The sequence below is a fragment of the Monodelphis domestica genome, chromosome 1 (genome assembly GCF_027887165.1).
Source record: "Monodelphis domestica isolate mMonDom1 chromosome 1, mMonDom1.pri, whole genome shotgun sequence".
NCBI lineage: Eukaryota > Metazoa > Chordata > Mammalia > Didelphimorphia > Didelphidae > Monodelphis > Monodelphis domestica.
In genome coordinates this window covers 406,591,692-406,605,956 of record NC_077227.1, presented here as the reverse complement: position 1 = coordinate 406,605,956, position 14,265 = coordinate 406,591,692, and the positions used below count along the sequence as shown (strand labels likewise).

Genomic DNA, 14,265 nt, shown 5'->3' with positions numbered 1-14,265 from the left:
ACCTACTAATTCAAGATTCTAGCATTTTGTGAATGAATAAATGCTAATAAAAAAAAGGCTCTAATTTAACTTTAGCTTTAAAAAAAATAGAACTTAAAAATATAAAAAGAATGGTACCAGAAGAATTTCTTTAGTTACATTGTTAAATATTTGTTTCTAATATTGAAAAGAGATCACCGTGAAAGATACTAATAAATTGTTTTTCAACTATATAATTATCAAATAATATCTATATAACCAATTGAAATAGCTTCAAACATAAAATGAATAATTATGATTATATTAAATTTAAAAGGTTTTGTACAAACAAAACTAAGGAAACCAAGATTAGAAGGGAATCAACAAACTGGGAAAACATTTTTCTAACTAATTTCTCTGATAAAGGTCTCATTTCCCAAATACATAATTAAATAAAATTCATAAGAATATAAGTCATTCCCCAAATGACAAATGGTCAGAGAATACAAATAGGCAGTTTTCAGATGAAGAAATGAAAGCTGTCAATAATCATATGAAAAAAAGTCCTAAATCCCTTTTGATTAGAGAAATACAAATTAAAACAACTCTGAAGTACCACCTCATACCCATCAGATTGGCTAATATGATGGTAAAGGAAAATGATAAATGTTGGAGGGCATGTGGCAAAATTGGGACATTATTGCATTACTGGTGGAGCTGTGAATTGATCCAATCATTCTGGAGGGCAATTTGGAATTATGCCCAAAAGGCAATAAAACAATCCATACACTTTGGTCCAGTGATACCACTACTAGATCTCTATCCCAGAGAGATTAAAAAATAAAAGGGGAGGAAGGGAAGGGCCTAGTTGTATAAAAATGTTTATAGCTGCTCTTTTTGTGTTGGCAAAGAATTGGAAGTTGAGGGGATGTCCCTCAATTGGGAATGGCTGAGCAAATTGTGTTATATAGGATGGTGATGGAATACTATTGTGCTGTAAGGAATGATGAACAGAATGATTTCAGAAAAAGCTGGAAAGATCTACATGAATTGATGCAGCAGGAAATAAGCAGAACCAGGAAAACACTGTACACAGTAACAGCAATATTGCTGAATGATCAGCAGTGATCAATTTAGCTTATTAATGGCAATACAATGACAAATACTTATGACAAAGAAGGCTCTGCACCTCTGGAGAAAGAACTGTTGGAGTCAGAATGCAGATGATAGTATACAATTTTTCAATTATTTATTTGGGTTTAAGTTCTGGGGTTTTGGATTTATAAGATTACTCACTTATAAAAATGAATAATATGGAAATGTTTTATGTGATAATACACATATAACCCAAATCAAATTGCCTGCCTGCATCAGGAAGGGGAAGGGAAGGGATGGAGGAAGATAAGTTTAATCATATAACTCAGGAAAACTTGTGTAGAAATTTGTTATAACATGTAATTGGTGATAAATAGATAAATACTTAAATTTTTTTTTTAAAATAAATAGCCTTTGCTAAAATACTAATGAAGATCATAATTTTTCAAAGCTGTGTGGATTTCAAATAATGTTATTTCTAATTTGACTACACTAAATGAACAGATAACTGATCATGTAAGGTGAATATGAAACCAGGAAGAATGAGTTTAAATAATGCTCATGAGTTTAGCTAATGGCTTGAACAGGATTGAACTACCAAACATTCTTGTTCTTCAAATCTCATGAAAACTTCCATGGATAATTTTTAAGAAAAGATCTTATTTGGCAATCAAGAAATAATTGGTAACTTTGGAAAGAATAATTTCAGTTTAGTTTAGAAGACAGATTGCAAAGAGTAAAGGAGAGGAAACAGCAGCAGTGAGTACCAACTACTTTTTCAGAGTTTGTCTGAGAAAGGAAGGAGAGATATAGGAAGATACCTTAAGGAAATGTGAAGGTCTTGAAGAATTTTTAAGGATAAAGAAGACTTGAGTATGTTTGAAGACAACAGGGAAATAATTGGTTGGTGGTAAGAGTTTAAAGATACACACATAAACACAGAAAGACATAGCACCTCCCTAGAGACCTTTTACTTGACTCTTCTTGAGAAGGTCTTTCTTCCCATTTCTTTGTCTCTCATCTACAGAACTGGCAGACCACATTCATATCAGCCTTTCTTTCTTTCCCCAAATACTAAAAAGGAAAAATGCACAGGCAATATATCACCTGCTGAGAGAGTTTCTTCACTTCTTCCAGAATGGAGGCAATTGGCCGACTTCTTTCACGGCCACGTGTGAAAGGAACAATACAGTAGCTACACATGTTATCACAACCTCGCATAATTGACCTGGAGAGAAAATCATCAGAAATTAGCAAAGAATATTCTCTGCTTGAGATAAAAAAAAATGAAATCTTCACAACATTATGTTTTGGGATTTTTTTTTTGTTAGCTGCATTATTCACACAAAATCAAATTCAGATCTAAGAGACACACAAAAACTTTTAATTTTTAGGAATTACAGTTTTAGACCTAGGGCTCTGTTCTGTGTCCTTTGTATCTGACTTATTACATGAGTCATCAAAAGGAGAATTTAAAAATGCAACACGGGGAAATGACTCTCACACAAATGCTGATGTGGCGTTTGAACTTGTCTGAACTGGCATGATGTCTGCATAGGTCTCCTCTAGCGAAAGCAAAACATTAGCAGATCGCTGGCCAGAATCTGCCAAAGACAGCAGCCGAGGAAGATCCCGGTAAGCATCTGGTCCAGCTACAATGTCCACCAATTTTTCCCTGTGCAGGATCTCTTCCTTCAACCTTTCGGCCATACATCCTGGGGAGGGAAAAATAAATATATCTATGCAATGGTATTTATTCTTACAGTTCATGCAAAGTACACAGATCCACATTCACCTATGAAATTTATGTACATGAAGCCTCTGAGAGTATTCAGCTGTCCTCTGAAAGTGACCAAAACTTGAATAATCTTGCAATCAATACTTTTCTGCACAAGCAATTCAAGAAGAGAATCTTAAATCCTCAAGGTGGTCACTGATTACCAACCCACTAAATTGCCTGAGAAAAAGGCAAACAGCCACTTACTCAGAAATCTTTTACCCACTATTTCATAAAAACTGTTGGGAAAATTGGAGGACAGTGTGGGAAAGATTAGGCTTAGATCAACACCTCACACCCTACACCAAGATAAATTCAAAATGGATGAATGACTTGAACATAAAGAAAGAAACTATAAGAAAATTAGGCGAACACAGAATAGTATACATGTCAGACCTTTGGGAAGGGAAATACTTCAAAACCAAGCAAGAATTAGAAAGAATTACAAAATGCAAAATAAATAATCTGGATTACATCAAATTAAAAAGTTTTTGTACAAACAAAACCAATGTAACCAAAATCAGAAGGGTAGCAACAAATTGGGAAACAATCTTCATAAAAACCTCTGACAAGGGTTTAATTACTAAAATTTATAAAGAACTAAATCAATTGTACAAAAAATCAAGCCATTCTCCAATTGACAAATGGGCAAGGGACATGAACAGGCAATTCTCAGCCAAAGAAATCAAAACTATTAATAAGCACATGAAAAAGTGCTCTACATCTCTTATAATCAGAGAGATGCAAATCAAAACAACTCTGAGGTATCATCTCACACCTAGCAGATTGGCTAACATGACAGCTATGCAAAGTAATGAATGCTGGAGGGGATGTGGCAAAGTGGGGACATTAATTCATTGCTGGTGGAGTTGTGAATTGATCCAACCATTCTGGAGGGCAATTTGGAACTATGCCCAAAGGGCGATAAAAGACTGTCTGCCCTTTGATCCAGCCATAGCACTGCTGGGCTTGTACCCCAAAGAGATAATGGACAAAAAGACTTGTACAAAAATATTCATAGCTGCGCTCTTTGTGGTGGCCAAAAATTGGAAAATGAGGGGATGCCCCTCAATTGGGGAATGGCTAAACAAATTGTGGTATATGTTGGTGATGGAATATTATTGTGCTAAAAGGAATAATAAAGTGGAGGAATTCCATGTGAACTGGAACAACCTCCAGGAAGTGATGCAGAGCGAAAGGAGCAGAACCAGGAAAACATTATACACAGAGACTGATACATTGTGGTACAATCGAAGGTGATGGACTTCTCCATAAGTATCAATGCAATTTCCCTGAACAATCTGCAGGGATCTAAAAAAAAAAATACTACCCACAAGCAGAGGATAAACTGTGGGAGTAAAAACACCGCTGAAAAGCAACTGCTCGACCACAGGGTTGGAGGAGATAAGACTGAGGAGAGACTCTAAATGAACACTATAATGCAAACTCCAACAACAGGGAAAAGGGTTCGAGTCAAGAACACATGTGATAACCAGTGGAATCATGCATCGGCTATGGGAGAGGGAAAGGCGGGGGGGGGGGGGGGGGGAGGGGAGGAAAAGAAAACGATCTTTGTTTCCAGTGAATAATGTATGAAAACGACCAAATAAAATAATATTAAAACTTAAAAAAAAAAAAAAAAAAAAAAAGAAATCTTTTAAATGCATGAGCCTTAACTTGACCTGCTCATTAACTATAATGATTTGTAAGCCAAAAATTACACTATTCTAGGAGCTGACTTTTTTCCTACAACTAAGCCTATTCTTTACCTTTCTCTAACCCCACTTCCACTCTTATCTTTCATCCAGTGGGGATTGCCATTAAAAATATGGGGAATGGAATTTGCCATATACTTAAGAGGCACCTTATGGTGCCTGGTTATAAGGAGGAAGCTTTTGGGTATTCCAAGAACAAATCCTCTTGGATGTTTCTAAAACACACTTACCTGTAAGCAAAAAATCTGGGGCATTTGACAATGAGCCTGATAGTGACATAGGGGCTACCTTGGATTATTAAAGCTAAGTCAGGGAGGCATAAGTTCTGGAGAACCTTACTGTGCTAGAAGGGATCTGTCAACAGACTCAGTTTCTCTCATGAAAAGACAAAAACTAAATTCAGAGAGGCACATTACCAAGGTGAGACTTTTTAAAAACACAATTCTCAAAGAAATTTTGCTAAATCTTAATTAAAGAGGTCACTTGCATTGGTAGAAGGAGCATGAACATCAATGCAATCACAGGTTAATAAAATATTGAAGGAAGTTTGAAAATGTATTTTGGTATATTCTTGAGAATTATAATATAATTATAATTAATTATAATAGCTATGTAATTAAAATTTCTATATAATTAGAATGTTTAAAAACTGTAATTCTTAAGAGAACCACCCAAGAAGGTCAGGATAGCATGAGAAAACAAAGGATCATAAACTTAGATTTTGAAGAAACTGAGGCCCAGAGAGGCTAAGTGACTTGTCTAAGGTTACACAGGTAGTAAGTATCAGTGCTGAAATTTGGACCCAAGTCCTATAACTTCAGAGCCAGCACTCCTTCCATAGTATTACATTGACAAAGAATCTACCACTTTATGGACTGTCCACTCCCAACAATGTATTTTAGGTCAGAAGTGTGAAAAGTAATCATAGATGCTGGCCTCATTCCCCTGTTCTCTTTGGAATCATCCAAGGATTGGCTCAAGCCCCATGCAGGGGCTTATGAAAATTTATCCTTCATTAAGATGCTACCCTGATGAGTCATAGCATGGAGGTGATCCCTGAGTTCCTGAGGTGTATAACAGACCACAAACTCCGGGAAGGTCATAACCCAAGAATAAGTATAGTCTCAGGGACCAGCTATATGTTATATTTGTTGTTCAAAGAAACTAGGCTAAATTTCTTCATCTAATAAATGAGGGAGTGGGACTGGATACTCTCCAAAGTCCCTTCTAGTTCTAACTCCTCTAGTACCTACTTAAGCTCAAAAAGTCAAAACTAGGAGGTTGGCCACCAGATGATGACATTTTGGTCATACTTCAGTTAAAGTATAAACAAGTTGTGATTTGTACCTGTGGAGAAAGTACTCATACTAACAAAATGACAGAACTTTGAGGTATAAAAGACACTGTCCTATTATTCAGCCTTCTTTTATTAAATGTATTCTATGTGCATAGGGCCATGTGCTTTCTTAAATTTTTTTTTAAACCCTTGCCTTCAGTCATAGAATCAATAGTAAGTATCCATTTTAAGGCAGAAGATCAGTAAAGGCTAGGCAATTGGGGTTAAGTGATTTGCCCAGGGTCACACAGTTAGGAAATGTCTAGGGCCAAATACAAGCCCAGGTCTTCCTGACTCCAGGCCTGGCTATCCATCCACTGTGCTACCTAGATGCCCTTGTTTTCTTCATTCTTTCAAGGCAACACATACAAAATCTTGTGCTATGGGAGACCCTGATATAATGAATCCAAGATACAATGTCCTGTTGTATCTGCTCAGATTTCACAAGTGGTGACATTGAAGGGAGAATCTAGTGTATTACAACAATACAGAGCCCAATTCACCAAAATGAATATAATTACCAAACTTAGGATACCTAGAATCCCAATTCGAAGAGGAACTTGTGATCTGAGACGTCTGGCCTTTATGAATTTAAGTCGTTTTAAACGATTCCAAATAGCCTGTTCAGCCTTCTCTCTGTAACATAAATCAAAAAGTCAAGTTAGAATCCAAATAATCAGGGCACTTAAAAGTGCCACAAAACAGAAATGGAGGTAGAGAGAATGTTACAACTGCCTCTGGCTGTTTAGTCTTCTTGCAGAAAGAATCATTAATGAATCACTTTAACCATAATCAGCGGTGGAAAAATAACTATGGAAAATGTGTATAAACAGATGTGAAGCAAAAGAAGAACAATTTATACAGTAATATAAAGGAAAACAATGCTCAAAGATGTCATAACTCTAATCAATGCAGTAGCTAATAGTTACTTCAGAGGACTGATGGTGAAATAAGCCTTTGACTTCTTGTAGAGAAGTGTTGGATGACAGATGTAGAATGTAGCCTACATTTTCAGATGTGGCTAATTGGTTTGTTTTGTATAAATGAATTTTGTATTAGAGAGGTTTTATAAGAACAGGGGGAAGGACATTGAGAATAGGCAATTTTTAAAAAGAGCACTGCATTAATAAAACATTTCTAAAAAAAAAGAAAGAAAGAAAGAAAGAAATACTGCCATACTCTGTATTTAGAATGGAAAACAACTATGTTTCACTCACTAGAAAAGGTTACTCGTAAGACATAGGCACCTAACTTCACATGGATGAAAAATAGGTCCTCTAATCATATACTACATCCTTAGTCCTAGACTGTTGCTTCATAAATGTGTTTCAATGATTACACAAGCTGTCCAAAGAGAGGAAAACTATTACAAGCCAACCCCATCATTACACCTAGAAAAAACATTACATCTTACACAATCAAAAAAACATTCATTAAGAACTTATTCAGTGCCAAGCACTGCATATCCTACAGATAGTACATCAGCACTCCATAATCCAAAAGACAGTGAGTCATTTATCTGTTCATATAAACAAATTCTCACCTTATTGAACATGTAACAAGAAGAATCACGTCAGCCTGAGAGCAGGAAAGAAAAGAAAAATGATCATTTTGAAGTCAAGGATTCCCTTGAAGAATTATTACTATAAACTCCACCTATTCTCCATCCTTATGACAATCTCTGCTCATTCCACCTTGTTGACTTTCTAGGTTGTCTCTCCAGGTCTATCCTCACCAGTCTCCCTTCAAAATTTTGAACCTAAATTCTTATCCCATTCTCCAGAATCCCAATTCTAGTGACAGCCAGTGCACAAATACAGAGATGGGAGATGGAATACTTTGTATGAGAAAACAGTAAGGTTGATTTGACTAGATTGTAGAGATGAAGAGAGTAACATGGAATAAAGCGGAGAAGGTAAGTTGAAACTGAGTTGTAAAGAACTTTGAAAGCCAAAGGGAAGAGTTTATATTTGATCCTAGAGACAATAGGGAACAACTGCAGTTTACTGAGTAAGGAGTGACATGGTGAGAGCAAAAACCTCTGGCAACTATATAGAGGATGGATTGGATAAGGGGAAAATGAAACAGGAAAACCAATTCAAATGCTATGACAATAGACCAGGAAGTGGTAGCTGTGTGAGAGAAAAAATGGAATGAGTAAAGGTAAGGAATCAAGGGTGACAATGAGGTTGCAAATCAGGGTAACTAGAAGGATAGTGGTGTCCTTAACAGTAATTAAAAAGTTCAGAAGATGAGTGGCTTGGTGATTTAAGAACAAGAAACCAAGTTCTGTTTCTAACATGTTAAATTGGAGATGCATATAGGGGATGAAGTTTAAAATGTACAACAGATAAATATCATTCAAGAAAGAGATTACAGCAGGACAGAATAGATTTGAAATCAATTAGTCATCATCTATGCCTCTCTTCCATCTTCATATACTTTATTTTCCAACACACATTCACTTTTCAATCCAGTGACCCTGGCCTTGCTGTTATACGAACAAAACACTCCATTTTTCAGCTCCCAGTATAATCTCTGGATGTCCTCCATGTTTAGAATGCTCTTCTTCCTCATCTCCACTTACTGGCTTCCCTGGCTTCCTCTGAGTTCCAACTAAAATGCAATCTTTTACAGGAAGTCTTTCCCAGCATCTCTTAATTCTAGAGCCTTCTCTCTGTTCATTATTTCCCATTTATCCTGTGTATATATTTATGTGTTTGTTATCTCCCCATAAGATTGTAAGCTCCCTGAGAGCAGGGACTATCTTCTGGTTTTGTTTTGTTTTTTATATCTCTCTTGCTTAGTAGAATGCCTAACATACAGTAGGCACTTAATAAATGTTTATTGATTTACTGAATGAATTGCATGGACTTGATCATTAAACCCATGATAGCCAATGAGGAGAGAAGCCAGCCAAAGATAAAGTTCTAGAGTACATCCACAGTTAGATGGTGTGATAGATGACTGAGCAAAGGAGCTTGAGAAAAAATAATCTGATAAGGAGGAGGAAAACCAAAAGAGAATTATATCATGAAAACTCAAGAGTATATTGTAATTGGTGTCAATTTTTCAGAGTCAAGAAGGATGAGAATTAAGAAAAAGACAGGACTTGGTAACTAAAAGGTCACTGGTAACTTCTGAGAGAGCAGTTTTGAGAGGATATGGTCTCTTACCTTCTTGCAAATGCTAAATCATCCATATAAGCTTTTTATTTTGAACTCTTACTTTCTGTCTTAGTGCAGCAAGGACTAGGCAAAGGGGGTTAAGTGACTTACCCAAAGTCACACACTAGGAAATATCTAAGGCCAGATCTGAACCCAGGTCCTCCTGACTCTAGGGCTGAAACTCTATCCACTATGCCACCTGGTTGCCCCTAGGTGTCTATATCACTCATCATATAAAATATTTCAGTGGTTCCCTATTATCTATAGGATAAATACAAACTTCTTAATTTGGCAAAAAAGCTCCTCTATACTCTGGTTCCAACTTACCCTTCCAGCATTACTTCATTCAATTCCCCTTCAAGTACCTTGAAGTACTAGCTATTCTCTGATTTCATCCTTCCTTTCTGACACCTAGATATTAATGGAAAATACCCACAAAGAATGGTGCAAAGTTCTTTCCTTTTATTTACTGGTTGAAATCCCTTTCAAGACCTAGAATCAGGTAACACTTACTCACTGAAGTCTTTTCTGATCTCTACCTGCCATCTCACTCATTCTCCTCTTCTGAATCACTTAGAATCTTTATTGGATCTCTATACCACTTTCATACTTTACTTTTGGATATTTTTAAGACATGTATCCATCTAATAGACATATATACTGTCCTTGAGGGCACAATTTTTTTTCCCCCTATGAGTCATTTCCTACTAAGTACCAGCTTTCTAAACCAGTAAATTATCCCTCATAGAGGGATACAAAGAAAAAGGTAAGTAAAACTAATTGATAAAGCAATCATGCCTGTTATGTTATGTAACATTCTGTTCTTCATAATCTTCTAACTCTTTATCAAGAAATGAGAAGCATATATCATCATTCCTCCTAGGTAACCAAGATTCGAATCCACATTTAATCCACAGCTTTGACTGTAAATGAAAACTTTCTCCTAAGTCCAGGATATAAGATAAAATTAAATGATATCATACCTCGTGGAGGGTGTTAGTTCTCAAGTAGCCACTCTTCTGAAGAATGGCCCAAGCAATCTCTGCATCATTAACATTCATTTGGCAACCATAAGTCTCTAGGTAGACTGGAAAAATAAGGGAAATTGTATGTAAATACAGCATATGGTAGGGAAAAAACAAGGGGCTATTGATAAAAATACCTTTTCAAATACCCTGCTGACACTTAAAAATATCACAGTGGTATATCAGGTTTATTATTAATGGCTGTACCTATATGCTAACAGAGTAACTGCCACAATAAATGTCACTTATCTCATCTTCAGAATGGGAAAGAGATTGGACCAGATGATTTATTAAGGTCCCTAACAGTTTTGGGATTTGTGATCTTGCTATTCTGAAAAAGAAGTATTAATTTCATAAAAAGACCTTGGAATAGTCAATCATGATCACAAAACTCTCTATAAAGATAAAAGGTATGATTTAGGTTCAACTGAATCTATAGCTCAAAAATGAACAATGAATCTACTTAACATTATAAGCCTAAATGATTCTTTATTCACTTCATGCATTTTGACAATCATTTTAACAATTAAAAGGGACGTGAGACTATCCCAAAGGTCATACAGAAAGACAGAAGCATACTGAACGAATAAATTCCCAGGAATTCAACCTCAGGCAGGCAAAAAATAGAATTCTTATATATAAATTTGCAGTCTTAGGAAATTTCATATCTGTAATACTTTTCTATCATAGAAGTATTCAGTTCCATAACGAGTTTCAACTGAAATCAAATCTTCTCAAGCCTCCAGCGTCAGGACTATTAAGAAACTAGTATGTCTATTACAAATATGAATAATATGGAAATCATTTTTTGAGTGATAAGACATGCATAAACCAGTGGAATTTCTTGTCAGCTCCAGGAGTGAGGAGGGAAGAGGGGAGGGAGAATATAAATCATATAATCATGGGAAAATATTCTAAAAATAAATAAATAAAATAATGTGGGGGGGGGGGGAACTAGTATGATAGATCCATATTGCAAATTATTGTTTAAGTAAAAAATTAAGGGTTCTAATTAATAGATATTAAAATTGAGTAGTCCTTATATTAGTAATTAAATGTCACAGCCCTAGGGGGCAGCTGGGTGGCTCAGTGGATTGACAGCCAGACCTACAGATGGGAGGTCCTAGGTTCAAATCTGGCCTCAGACACTGCCTAGCTGTGTGACCCTGGGTAAGTCAGTTAACCCCCATTGCCTAGCCCTTACCACTCTACTGCCTTGGAATCAATATACAGTATTGATTCTAAGACAGAAGGTAAGGGTTAAAAAAAATGTCATAGACCTAGAAAAAAACAAAAATAGAAAAGAAAAAAATAAATGTAACAATATTTAGTATTATAACAGTTTTAAAAGTTAAGACCTAATATGTGCAAATTGTAAAATGGCACTGAGGAATACAGACAGAAGGGAGTAAAACCAGACCTTTTCTCCCTCTTCCTAAAAGGGCTTCTGGAGTAAGATAAGGTGGTGGATCCTCCACTGTTGCAGAGGAATCAGACTTCTCTTGAGGAACAGAGGCATTTCTTAGAAAGTGTTGAAATGTTGGTCCTGCTGCCAATCTAGAGCTGAAATCTCTCTGGAGTCTATCATCTTGCTGTTTTTCTAACTCTGGGTACACTTCTGCATTGAGATGGTTTGTTGTTCTGTAGGTCCTGAGTATCTGCCCGATTACTGAGGACAATGGACTCTGCCTCAGAGTCTGACCTGTTCTCAATGCACATTTTAAAGGCTGCATCTTGGGAGCAAGGGATCCAAACCCTGCAAAAACCAAAAAATGCCAAATATATTATAAACATTTTTATACTCGACTTCTATTGTAGTCCACTTCTGATGCCTTATCATGGCATGGAGATATAACCGGATCCTCAAAAATCATAACTATAAGCAATGTATAAGCTCTGGCAGTCCCACCAAGCCAGAAAGATTATGAGTATGAAATCAGTGATAATTGTATGTTGGCTATCCAGAGGATCCGTCTAATCTTATAGGGACTCAGAACCAGTTTGGCTGCAGATGACAAGCGTTTTAACCAAATTACCTTTAAAGAACCATCTATCAAGTTACAAAGCAGTTCCAATTTGGAGAGTGTGTTCACATCAACAAAATTATTCATCCTAAGTTTTTTAAAGTATGATAAATTAAACAAAATTATTGAGTAAATATTTGAATCTTGAGCTTATTCCTTCACAATTCTCACTCACACATTAAGCCATTTAATGTGAAGTATTAAATACAATTCATTAATGTTCTTCATCGACCAAGCCCCTCAAATCATCAGCTTCCTATTTATTATATTCCTTACCAATTCATTTTGCACACCTGTCAAGCAAACATCATTATATCTTAGCAAAGGAATATCTTATTCCTCCTCATTCTATATATGTCATAATCTGCATCTAGAACACTCTTCCCACCCCTACAGGCTCTTTCCTTTCCAAAACTAGATAAAAAATTCCATTTTAATATAAATTTATTAAATAATCTCACCTTACTTTAGGATCATAACATGTAAGATGTCAAGAGCTGAAGAGGTCATCTAAAGAAACATTCTTTTATACATACATTCACCAGTTTAAAAAAAAAAAAACAAGTTGTTTCACATTATGCCAATGTTTTGATCACCCAATTTGATTTCAACTTCCACATGGGTAGGGACCACAACTCTCAGTTGCTTTTGTTTCTTCCTAAAGCACACACATACAGTGGAACCTCAATAAATGCTAAATGAAACAATAATGAGAGAACTTCTGAGTTGACCAGAAGGTTGGCGTCTTCACTTTCTAATCCCAGCAGGCTAAAAACAAAGGTCAAATAGATGGCAAGTCTAAAATACAGGTGTGAATGTGTGTGGGTATTCCTATTTCTACCAAACAACAACAACAACAACAAACCCAAACTCTTAAATGTTCAGTTGAATCAAATTATTTTTCCTCAGTGACTACATACTTACAGACTCCCACTGGTATGAGGGAGATAAAACTTAGTACTGGTCCACTTAGTGCCATGTTTTTCCTACTTTTACCTAAGACAGTGCTACATCCTAAATTCTAGTGTATATATGTGTGTTTGTGGAGGGTGGGTATCAGTTTTTCTGTGTTCTTCTATCTCAATAACACTTACAATGGAATAAGTTTCAATTCCAGAAATGTACTCACTCAAAAGACAAACTATGGGGCAGCTGGGTAGCTCAGTGGATTGAGAGTCAGGCCTAGAGACAGGAGGTCCTAGGTTCAAATTTGACCTCAGACACTTCCCAGCTGTGTGACCCTGGGCAAGTCACTTAACACCCAATACACAGTATTGACTCCAAGACGGAAGTTAAGGGTTAAAAAAAAAAAGAAAAACCAATTCTTTTTCAATTTGTAGTAGAAAAAGTGCTGAATATGGAATCTGAATGCCTGACACTTTCTACAGGTTCCGTTTTGACACTACCTCTGGCTGTAAAACTACTCGACTTTGGGGTAGTCACTTCCTGTCATGATTTGTGCAAAGTCTCTTATCTCCCTCCCCACAGCACCGACTGCCCAGTAGGCCCTTCTATGCTCGCCTTTGAGACCCAGGGCTTCAAGGTCAGGACCAAAATGAAAAAGAAAAAAAAAACTTAAACTCGCCCAGAATACCCAACTTCACGTGGGGAAAAAGTAGTGGAGCAGAGTGTTTAACACGCATGCGTCAGATGCCCAGTAACACTGGTCGGTGCATCTGTCTAGTGTTCCAAATCCCTTCACTCGCTAAACTGAACCTGGAAAATGTTGCTTCTTCCCAACTGTACGTCCGTGCTCACCTTACCGGCTTTGCAAGGATACTCCCGGGACTGACGACCGGCAGCCTGAAGCCGGGAGGTCACGAAACAACCTCCAGGTTCCTTTGGTGACTACGGAAGCGCATTTCGTTCCGTCGCGTAACTGGCACCCCCGGAAACAAGCTCCTTGAGATGAGTTCCGTCCCAGGCTTCCATCCACGTGGCTTCCCTGCAAGTCTTCCCTTCCCTAATCTGGACGACAAAATCCTCCTCTCCAAGGAAATAATGATAAAGGACTAATATGAAGGGCCAAATTGGTGCCACCAGAAGGGCAGAGATTATTTTCATGAAACCCTCCCCCACTCTCCCCGCCGCCCTTCCCCTCCCCTTTCCCCTCCTCCCCTCCAAAGCAAAAAGAAGTCTTTACCTTAATACAAAACCTGGAAAGAGAA

At 36.9% G+C, this 14,265-nt stretch overlaps 1 protein-coding gene across 2 annotated transcripts in view; it reads right to left on the bottom strand.

The window, feature by feature from the left end:
* Positions 1–13,989, bottom strand: part of CDK5RAP1 (CDK5 regulatory subunit associated protein 1) — a 35,016-nt gene extending 21,027 nt beyond the window's left edge. Inside the window, exons 1-7 of one of the 2 annotated variants that reach the window (XM_016428426.2) lie at positions 13,856–13,989; positions 11,494–11,829; positions 10,032–10,135; positions 7,425–7,459; positions 6,417–6,517; positions 2,558–2,768; positions 2,161–2,281 (exon numbers count right to left, since the gene is read on the bottom strand). In XM_016428426.2, the coding sequence (XP_016283912.2) occupies positions 2,161–2,281; positions 2,558–2,768; positions 6,417–6,517; positions 7,425–7,459; positions 10,032–10,135; positions 11,494–11,806 (885 nt within the window). In that variant the 5' untranslated portion in view covers positions 11,807–11,829; positions 13,856–13,989. The remainder of the gene's footprint in view (positions 1–2,160; positions 2,282–2,557; positions 2,769–6,416; positions 6,518–7,424; positions 7,460–10,031; positions 10,136–11,493; positions 11,830–13,855) is intronic. The other variant, XM_056811937.1, reaches the window with a different exon arrangement.
* Positions 13,990–14,265: the final 276 nt, after the last annotated feature.